The sequence below is a fragment of the Chiloscyllium punctatum genome, chromosome 38 (assembly GCF_047496795.1).
Source record: "Chiloscyllium punctatum isolate Juve2018m chromosome 38, sChiPun1.3, whole genome shotgun sequence".
NCBI classification, from domain to species: Eukaryota; Metazoa; Chordata; class Chondrichthyes; order Orectolobiformes; family Hemiscylliidae; genus Chiloscyllium; species Chiloscyllium punctatum.
The window spans coordinates 6,878,625-6,889,654 of record NC_092776.1 but is presented as its reverse complement, the minus strand read 5'-3'; the positions used below and the strand labels follow the sequence as shown (position 1 = coordinate 6,889,654).

The 11,030-nt window shown below is 40.3% G+C and overlaps 1 protein-coding gene across 2 annotated transcripts in view; it reads right to left on the bottom strand.

Moving 5' to 3' along the window:
• Window positions 1-3,919: 3,919 nt before the first annotated feature.
• The window catches only part of mfsd13a (major facilitator superfamily domain containing 13A), a 44,605-nt gene continuing 37,494 nt past the window's right edge, over window positions 3,920-11,030 (bottom strand). For both annotated transcript variants that reach the window (XM_072557087.1, XM_072557086.1), the window contains exons 8-9: window positions 8,879-9,072; window positions 3,920-7,087 (exon numbers count right to left, since the gene is read on the bottom strand). In XM_072557087.1, coding sequence (XP_072413188.1) covers window positions 6,834-7,087; window positions 8,879-9,072 — 448 coding nt within the window. In that variant the 3' untranslated portion in view covers window positions 3,920-6,833. The remainder of the gene's footprint in view (window positions 7,088-8,878; window positions 9,073-11,030) is intronic.

Here is an 11,030-nt window from a genome sequence, read left to right as displayed (position 1 = left end):
GAGACACTGAATGAATACTTTTCGTCAGTATTCACTCAAGAGTAGGGATAACCCTAATAATTATAGGCCAGTGAGCAAAGTCCAGAGAATTGTAAGGAAAAGGATTTATGAACATCTGGATAGGAATAATGTGATCAAGGAAAGTCAGCATGGTTTTGTGAAGGGCAGGTCGTGCCTCACAAACCTTATTGAATTCTTTGAGAAGGTGACTAAGGAGGTGGACGAGGGTAAAGCGGTAGATGTGGTGTATATGGATTTTAGTAAGGCGTTTCATAAGGTTCCCCATGGTAGGCTACTGCAAAAAATACGGAGGTATGGCATTGAGGGCGAGTTGGAGGTTTGGATTAGAATTGGCTGGCTGGAAGACGACAGAGGGTAGTAGTTGATGGTAAAGGTTCATCTTGGAGTGGAGTTACTAGCGGTGTTCCGCAAGGATCTGTTGTGGGACCATTGCTGTTTGTCACTTTTATAAATGACCTGGAGGAGGGGCTAGAAGGTTGGGTGAGCAAGTTTGCGGATGATACAAAAGTCGGTGGAGTTGTTGACAGTGAGTTAGGATGTGTCAGGTTACAGCGGGATATAGATAAGCTGCAGAGCTGGGCAGAAAGGTGGTAAATGGAGTTCAATGTAGGTAAGTGTGAGGTGATTCACTTTGGTAAGTGTAACAAGATGATGGGGTACTGGGCTAATGGTCGGATACTTGGTAGTGTGGATGAGCAGAGGGATCTTGGTGTCCATGTACACAGATCTCTGAAAGTTGCCACCCAGATAAATAGTGCTGTGAAGAAGGCATATGGCGTACTGGCTTTTATTGGTAGAGGAATTGTGTTCCGGAGTCCTGAGGTCATGTTGCAGTTGTATAAGACTCTGGTGCGGCTGCATCTGGAGCATCGTGTGCAGCTTTGGTCGCCATACTATGGGAAGGATGTGGAGGCACTGGAACGGGTGCAGAGGTGGTTTACCAGGATGTTGCCTGGTATGGTAGGAAGATCGTATGAGGAAAGGCTGAGGCACTTGGGGCTGTTTTCATTGGAGAAAAGGTTTTGGGGTGACTTGATAGAGGTGTACAAGATGATTAGGGTTTTAGATAGGGTTGACAGTGAGAACCTTTTTCCACGTATGGAGTCAGCTATTACGAGGGGGCATAGCTTTAAGTTAAGGGGTGGTAGGTATAGGACAGATGTTAGGGGTGGATTCTTTACTCAGCGAGTCGTAAGTTCATGGAATGCCCTGCCAGTAGCAGTGGTGGACTCTCCCTCTTTATGGGCATTTAAACAGGCATTGGATAGGCATATGGAGGATAGTGGGCTAGTGTAGGTTAGGTGGGCTTGGGTCGGCGCAACATCGAGGGCCAAAAGGGCCTGTACTGCGCTGTATTTTTCTATATTCTATATGTTCTATGTTCAACTGCAACTCAATTCCAAACCAAAAAAAATTAGAAAATTAGCGATGGTCTCACTGGTTTAAAAAAAAAGTTTTGCTGGATTCCATTTAAGGATTTTGTACCCCCTCTAAACTTACACACAAACTCCCAGTTATTATTTGGGTCGTTAAAATCTCCTATTAATACTACCATATTATACTTTCGCTTTGAAATTCTCTAAAATTTGTTACCATATTTGATAGTTGATCTCTCCGTTCGGAGACTTATGGTACTCATCTGTGTCCTTAAATGTAACTTGACTTCTACCTTTGTGACCTCATTTGATGATCATTCCAAGTTACCATCCTTCCTCACTGCACAAATCAATTTCTTGATCAATATTGTGACCCACTCCTCTTCTATTTGTCTCCCAACTGAATACCCCCATTACCAGAATCTTGAGATGTTAATCCTGCTCACCTTTCAGCCAAGTTATAGCTATGATTTTATACTCCCTTTATACATATCTGTGCCTCAGCTGAGCTGTCTTATTCCTCAGGCTCCTTTCAGTAACATTCAGCCTTAGTTGACTCACTTTTTCCTACCAAACCTATGCATCCTCTCCCTTCACTTACTTCGGTTTTAATTACTAATTCCATCATAGCTAATTGTCTCCCACAAACTACTTGTTGGGATCCGAGTCCCCTGCCAATCTAGTTAAAATCCACTCCAACTGCAATAGAATGCTTCCCCAAAGAATACTGATCCCAAACTGGTTCAGATGTAGAATCCCTACATCTTCAAAGTGGGAGCTTTATTTATGCTGGTTAAAAAAGACAACTTATTGCATAAACACTTCCCCATTGTACACAATTTATAATTGAACACCCTATTATAATTCACATGCAGTACCCCAGGAATCCACTAGTCAATATCACAAACATTTGGTGACCCCCATCAAGAGTTTTCGGTCAATCTTGGGACAAAGTAGATTTTATTTGTTGTCCAGTTTCCTTCCCTTACTATTCACCTTTGAAAAGATATTACCCAAAGATTATCGCAGCACATTGGAACCATATGGCCATTATTCAGGTAGAGATTTCAATATTACATTGCTGCAAAGTTATCAGAACCCAAAGCCCAAGCTGATTTTTCCCTCCCTTTGTCCAGGAGTGCTGCAGCCAATTGTAGTATTTTAACCCCTGTTTAGTTAGGCATCAGTTAACTCAGGACAGATTGGTCAATTGATCCCAAGTCCTATATCACTCGGGCTCCTCTGAAATTTTGAACAATCTCCTAGGATCAGTTTTCTTAAAACTGAATTTTATTTTGCTAACATGACGAGCCAAATTGATTCATATTTTACATTCATCTTGATTAACTCATATGGGGGTGGGTCAATCATTATCCGATAGATCAAACATTGCCAACCTTTCCAAGACTGAACTGGAGACTTCAGGAAGTAAAGATTTATTACCGGGGGCTATGAGCAATGCAGGACAACAAAAGGTAAAGTTACCAAAATCCCACACTCACATTAGGAGAGACATCTGGTGATCAAACTTCAAAACCCAATTGCAATGAGAGAGAAATGTCAGGCAACAGGAAAAGGGCATACCAAATAGCCTGTTTAATTGTAAGATTTTCTAAGCAATGCTCTTACTCAGTGTATGAAGTAGCAGTTAAATGATTTATTTGAGGAACAGTGTCAGTTATTCCAGCAGCAAAGGGGGTTAATTCAGATCATTGTTATCTTTGATGTGCATTGTGACTACAGCATTTACTAAACCAACAGTGACTGCAAATCAACCATTTTAGGATTTCTTGAGAAATAAATGCAAGTTGTCTGTTTTTCCTGGTTTCTAGGCCATGTAATCCATTGGAAATATGCATTTACAGATATCAGGAATTGGGATATAGGGAATAAGATCTGCTGGTAGTCAAATAGGCTGCTATAAATCTGTGAAAAGATTCACCCTGGGCAGGTTATAGCAGTGTGGAAGTCAGGGGAAATAGATTCTGAAAAGTAATTTCATGAGCAATTTTCTCAAAAATAAACTCGAATTAAGGTTTTGTTTAATATCCAAGATATTTTAAAGTAGGAAGAGGGGAGAACAAATTTAATTTGCAATCTTGTTCTCAATACCACCAGTGAATAACGTACATTAAGTAATAATGAACAGAACAGGAATGACAAAATCAGATTCAACCAGTGAGGCTGCATAAACTCATTCAGATTCATAATTTAGCAAGTTCAACTCACTGAAGGCAAAGTAGGGATTCCACCTTAACTGTCCTCCCTGTCTAATACAGATTACTTAAAACGTTAGCCATGGCTTGCTTAAGTCAAATTCCAGGATGTGAACCGATAAAGCAATGCTGACATTCCAATGTAGTACTAAGGAGTGTGGCACTACCATGGGTGCCATATTTCCAGGGAAGAGATTAAATGGACATAAAAGATCCATAAAACCCTATTTTTGAAGAGCAGGGAGTCTTCCTGGCAGTTACTCATTAATCAACAATACAAAAACAGATTGCCTGGTCATGATCACATTGCTGTTTGAGGGAGTTTATTGTAGCTGCCACATTTCCAAGAGAGTTTCACTGGCCAAGACTCATTTGCTTAAAATAAGTACAATACAAATGCAAAAACTTACCTTTTAAACAGGTTAAACATTAAAAACACCAAATTAACTGTTTTACATCAAACAAATCTTTATTTTGCTGCTTGCTGAATAATTATTTCAAAGATTTTAAAAATATTTTAAGGAACATTTAATATAATGAAAATTTCTGACTTGCTACAACTTAAAAGCAGTGACAGATTTCACAAACTTCTTCATTTTGTCTTATTCCTGAACATAAACAATTAAATATTATAGGAATTTTAAAAATGGTACAGATATACAGGGCGGCCCCCGTATCCCCGGCCCGAACATATTAAAGGGAACCTTGTGGAACCAGGGGTTGCCAGGAAGTAAATGTCCCATTGAAATGAATAGATTCGCTCCTATCCACAGTAGATCACAGAACTTATCCCCGTGAGTATGGAGACGGGGACTACTGTAGTAGATCGTTTTTTCACAATTCAGAGGTTTTAAAAGCAATATCTTTGAGCCAATATTTGCAGTATTATAAAGCACACCTCTGTTCCAATCCACTGGAGGGTATTTCTTCCAGATCAGAATACAAACTGGCGAGAAGCAGAACACTTCAGTTATTATCAGATGTTAGAACCCGATTGAACCCCTCCACATCCCAAAATTAGATCAGGGAAACTAACTCTCCATTTAGAGTCCAACGCCAGTGTCCCACTTAGTGCCAATACTCGGGTTTATCATGTAAAAAGCAGACTAAAGTAAAAGCCAGCCTTCATCACCCTTGTTCTCGAAAGGGACAAGAACTGGAAGGCTTAAAGACTGGCCACCCATCAGTCCCTGTACTGGAGAACAGATGCAAATCTGGAGTGTGACAGAAATGGAATCACAAAAAAAAACAAAATTCTTCAGAAGTCTTCAGTCATTAGCTATTTTTCAAAGTTACATTAATATCAAACAGGTTGGCAGTGGATGCAATTAAAAATCAGGATCACTGCTTAGGAATTTCATTTCACAGCTGCAAATGGAAAAGCATCAAGACTCTCACATTGTTAAAAAAGATATACAGAAAGTCCAGGAATTCAACTACCTGAAGAACTGCTAAAAATGATTGATGAAATACAAAGTGATGAACAGGAGGAAATTATTGGCCAATCCAGCCTGTTCCACATCCATGATGGCTCAACATCATAATGGGGTACTTCCACTGTTGGGAGCTCCCAGTCTCCTGCCACATCATTTCAATGGGAGAGACCAGAGAGTAAAACCCACAGTCAAGGGGGAAGAAAAAAAGCTGGAAAATACATAAATGAAAGAATGAATACAAGTATTTATTTGAAAATAATTTATGTAAGTTCTTCTAAATGCAAGTTGGCACCGCCGGTGATTTTACTTCATGTGCTTTAATGGATTGTAATTAGGCTTTCAAAGCTGTAAAAGACAAATTAAAGATATGACCTTCAGCATAAATTTATATGAAGCTGGACAAATGAAGTAGGTTTATGATCCAAAAGTCAGAAGTGCAAACTAGCAATGGCTTCAGAGAGTTCCAGAGAAAATGAATAATTAGATGGCTCCATTTGGGTTTCAGGTTGCACATTATTATTAAGCACAATGCTGCCAGATGGTTTGGGAGACCATTATAAGTTAACATATGATGTCTATAAGTCACCCTCAATTTCCACCATAAGCCTCTGTTACATGAGGCAGTTGTTGTCAATTTCTATGGGCAGAAGCCTGGGAAATGCAAAATATTTTGATCAATAATTGACATATGCAATAAGTGCTCACAGCTAAAAGGTGAAGAAATTGTTGGCACATTTTGAGCAATTGGCCAGTGATATGTCTACTACCGCAGATTCCTCCTCATTTCCAGGTTCTTCTCCATCCTGCTCTGTCAACAAGCATTCTCAAAGCCACTGAGACAGGTCCAGTTCAGTCTCCCTCACATTGCCTTTTGTCTTTCATTCAAGTCAGTTTTGTCAATGCTATGGAATGGAACATTTTTCATTCTGGACATAAAGCCTCAGCATTAAGTGCTCACTCTCAAGTTAGATACAACATGGTTAGATGCAAGATAAAACTCCTCATTTCCTGCCTCAATGTGTCTCAGCGACCACTTTACAAGAGGCTACCTTCCTGTCCTATTGTGACACGTGACTTTTTTCTTAAAAAAAAACAGCCATCCTGCAAAGAGACTGCCAAATTAGCGGCTGATTAAAAGTAGTCTGGTGCTTGAGGCTCAGCCCACTTGGACATTGAAGTGAGACTGTTAAACTAATTTCACATCCAGAGAGAAAGTGGAATTTAATGCAGCTCCAAAGGAGCTAGAAGGACGGCTTCAGCCACTGGCCGATACTCTTCCACATCAGTACACCGAGGAACAATGGAGTTCAGTGCAGTTCAATATCAAATTAACAATATCAATCTTTAGTTTGATCCAAATTTAAAATGACCTATGCAAACAGATGGCTCCAAGAGTGATAGGTTGATTATGGAATTATGCTCTACTGAATTTTACAACATGATGAGGGAATACAGATTCTGCAAATCTTAAGACCTTGTGCATCCTTAACATATTAAACAACTCTAATTATACTCTAGACATTAAAATACAATTTGTGGTCTCCTCCAGTGAACATCAGAAGTTAATTTTTTTAAAAATTGATCAGGCACAATGGTCTTATCAACCATTAATCTCTTGCTACATTAATGAGGTCTTCAAAATTCACACAAAATATCTGAACAAAAATATTATTCCATTGAAAATGAAAGTTCCAAATCCTGAGCTGAAGTGGCAATTAAAAATGTCATGTCTAATCTACTGGACTTGGCAGATTTGTTGGCTCCTACATGTTTAGGCTGATGACCTAAACTGCTTTAATATCCTGAAGGCCAGCCTGGTGCGTATTCTGCCTCAATGACTTGATTGCCTGCAGTCTTTTACCATGGAGATTGAATTGAGACCAGGCCAGAAGCTGCAGCACTGCACAAGTAATGGGTACGAAGACTAACAGGTAGAAGCACCCTTGGCGAACCGCTGTCATCCAGGCAACATCTGATTTCACCACTGGCTTTGTGTTCACAATATCACGTAGTGCATCGTGCTGAAAAATGTCATACCCTGAAAAAGCACAATTGGAGATCAGAGTAAACAAAAAAAAAGACATGTAAGTATTCAACACAAGAAGCAAACTGTGGGCAAACTGCCAAAAACTGATCAGCAGTCAGCTTTACAGACTCATTGAATGCTTTTAAGGCAAAGATAGATAGACTTTTGAACTGTAAAGGAATTAAGAGTGAGCGGGCACCTAAGTGGAGCTGAGTTCACGAAAAGGTCAACTATGATCTTATTGAATGGCGGAGCAGGCTGGAAGGGCCGGATGGCCTACTCATGCTCCTAGGTCTTAATTTCCCAATGTTGTTATGAGGAGCACCCCTGGGCAGGTACAAAACAAGCAACATAACTGAGTCAGCTTCACCTCAAAGGTCTCGAACTAGCATACATGATGGACCAGGATCTCTGAGAAAACCAGGCTGCGGAGGACTGCAGATGCTAGAGATCAGAGTCAAGATAAGAGTGGTGCTGGAAAAGCACAGGTCAGGCAGCATCCAAGGAGCAGGAAAATTGTCGTTTCGGGCAAATACCCTTCATCAGGAATGAAGCCCTCTGCTCATCAAGTAGTGCCACGAGATTTTTTTTTAATGCCTATGAGAGAACAATCAGGACCTTAGTTCAACATCTCCCCTGAGGCGATGAGCTCCACCTGCTCAAAATTGCACTAAGAATCAATGTAGACAATAAGCTCCAGTCTCTTTAGATTAGATTCCCTACAGTACGGAAACAGGCCTTTAGGCCCAACAAGTCGACACCGACCCTTCAAAGAGTAACCCACCCAGACCCTACATTTATCCCTGACTAATGCAGCTAACACTACGGGCAATTTAGCATGGCCAATTCACCTGACCTGCACATCTTTGGACTGTGGGAGGAAACTGGAGCACCCGCAGGAAACCCACACAAACACGGGGAGAATGTGCAAACTCCACACAGACAGATGCCCGAGGCCGGAGTCGAACCTGGGTCCCTGGCGCTGTTGAGGCAGCAGTGCTAACCACTGAGCCACCGTGCTGCCCACATGATGGATTTGATCCCTCAATCATTAGACTGAGGTGAGAGTTCTACCACTGAGCCAAGACCAATCCTGTTACTCTGGTGAATGAGGTAATGGTGCCCTCAGCTGGAGAAGGCAGGATCATGCAGCTTTGCAGTAGAATGGGCAACTGCATTCCTACAATTTGCTCATTTCACATGGAATTAAATTTTACATCACTGATCTCCACTGGTAAGAAAAAACAGCTTAAACGTGGGCAAGATCAAACCTAAGGCTTCCAGTGCCTGAACTCTGACGATGCAGATCATTCAGCTCATGATATCTGCATCCGGTTTCTGAATGAGCATTTCACTTAGTGCCAGTCTCCCCCTACTCCTGCACAGTGTTTAAATATAAACAATCTTCAATGGGATCAAAATACAATGCAATTACTAGTGAATCCAATAAGTAGATTCAGAACAGCTTTTCCCCACCCAGACATTGGGTGCCTCTAGAATGTGGAATGTACTACAACAACATTGGGTGAATGATTTAAAATACATTTAAAAGGGGAAGCCAGATAAACACTTCAGGGAAAAAAGGTACTGAAGGTTCCGTTGATGGGGTTAGAGGATGTTGGGTCTGAGCATGAATCGCGGCAAGGACCGCGATTAAATGGTCTATTTCTGTGCTGTACATACAGAACTTAACTGGCAGAAGAAAGGTTGTACCGTACAGAAGATGAATAACCAGAAACCAAGACACTAGTCAACGTTCCTCCAAATCAAACAACTGAATCAACAGTTGAGAGATCAGCTTACCTGTGTAAACATACAAAAGCCAGGTCCCAATTAACGGGGCAAATGTCTGTCCAGGTTTGGTTACCAAGGCAACCATGCCAAATAGCAATGCTGAAGCTGCCTGTTTCCTCTTGTTCATCACAAAATCTTCATCTACAAGGTCGGAGATGACAAGGTTCAGGAGTTTGCACGTCCCCTCAGTGAATACCCGGTTACTGGAGAATGACATACATAGAAAACTTTTAAAGTGTTAGATAAAGACGAACCACAAAAATGAAAAGTTAATTAATGGAGTGATTTTGAACTTGGGGAAAGAAAATGACATTTCTGCCTTGTGCCAAAGAAACTATGGAACTTGTAACCAGCAAAATAAAAAGACAAAGAACACTTCAACTGACATGCAATAATTCAGTTGCCTTAGTTGCCTATCTGCTCAAAACTAGATCAAGTTTACAAGGAAACAAATGGACAATATTACATTGTTCATTATCATGAGGTCAGTCACCAGACTCAAAATGCTTACTCTGCTTTCTTCCCACATGCTGTCAGACTTGCTGAGGTTTTCCAGCAACTTCTAGTTCTGCTTCATTATAAGAATCTGCCAGTAAGTCCTGTTGCATCTTTTTGAAACGTGTACAAATGAATAAACTACCAGGTTTTTATATAGCAACTTGCAGAATCTCTGAATATCCCAAAGAGCTTCACCAATCTTAAAGTATATATGCAGCTGTTATGTACTTTGGTCTTTCTCAAAAGGCAGTATTGCAATTCCAGATTGGGGTCGATGGCAAGAGCCAGCTAAAACATCCACTTCTGGCTGAAGATAACTGTAAAGTCCAGCCTTGTTTCTGCTGGGCTCTGCTATCAGAGGCGTGAAGTTCACGGCACCTTGACCTCTTAGTAACTGCGTAACTGTTCACCACCAATTGCAGCAGGACATGGCAGGGTTGCAGAGCTTTGAGCTATTAAAAACTGCTTACATCATTCTCCATAATAATTTCAGTAAGTTGGAGCCATATTTTCAAACTAGTCTGGCACTGCTCTGACGCTGTGCTTCTTAAGGAATGACAGACTTACTGAGCCAGGTCATAGATGCAGCAGCTGGTGACAACCACAGTATTTTGTGGATGCCCATTTAGGAGCCAGGAAGTTTGTTCTTTTATCTATCATGATTAGGACTATAGTAGTGTCACAGGACAATGGTGGATGCCCTTGTTGCAAAGGAGGACTTAAAATAGTACACAGGTCTGTATGGTGATCAACCTCAATTTTGCTTTCAATGGATCTACAATATGGCAGGTAAGGAGATGGTAAAGGCCAGTACTGTACATAATTCCCTCAGTTGGTTCTCTCACTACTTCACAAGTTATTGCGAGCTCAGAACAGCAGCTGCATCTTTCAAACTCAACTTGCTCGATTAGTAGCGATGTTACTTTAGGGATGGACATAGAAGTAGGATGTATGTGCCTGTGTTTGGGGTGGGACTGGGTGTAGAATCAGAAGCATACGAATTGATTTGCTATTCAGGGAACATTGGGGTTAAATGAAATAAATCCCGTAATAAACTAAAGATTATACAAGAATACAAATGGATCAATGTTTCAATTTATCATTGAACCCATTTCTGTTTACTAGTAAGCAATGACATTTTAATTAGAAGTAGGCATTTAAATGAATTCCTGGCACTGTCACATATAGGCACAGTAATAAAACAATGCAAAACAAATTGCAAAGTTCACTAATAGCAACTACCTAACAAAATGAACCACTTTAAAAGGCACAGATTTTTATCTTAATTCAATTATCACAGAATCCAAGACAAGACCAAATGTTTACCAGAAATGTTTCCTAAATGCAAGCCACAACATAATTTATAATATGGGAAGGAATATATTTGATATTTTTTTGTTTGTATTCATGTTACTAAGGAAAGAACTTATTGTTAATTTAATACACTTCTGATCCAACAGCCAAGGGACTACAATTCAACAATCACTCTAGATCAAATCAGCTTTTAAATTTGATCTCAATAGATTCCTAATTCCAATACTTAATCACTTTCAAAGCTACCATGACAACCAGAAGCAACACTCTATATAGAAGGGTTTGGTAACATTAAAATAACATGGATTACAAAACCGGCAGCTCAGGCTTCTATTTGTTTATGGCAGAT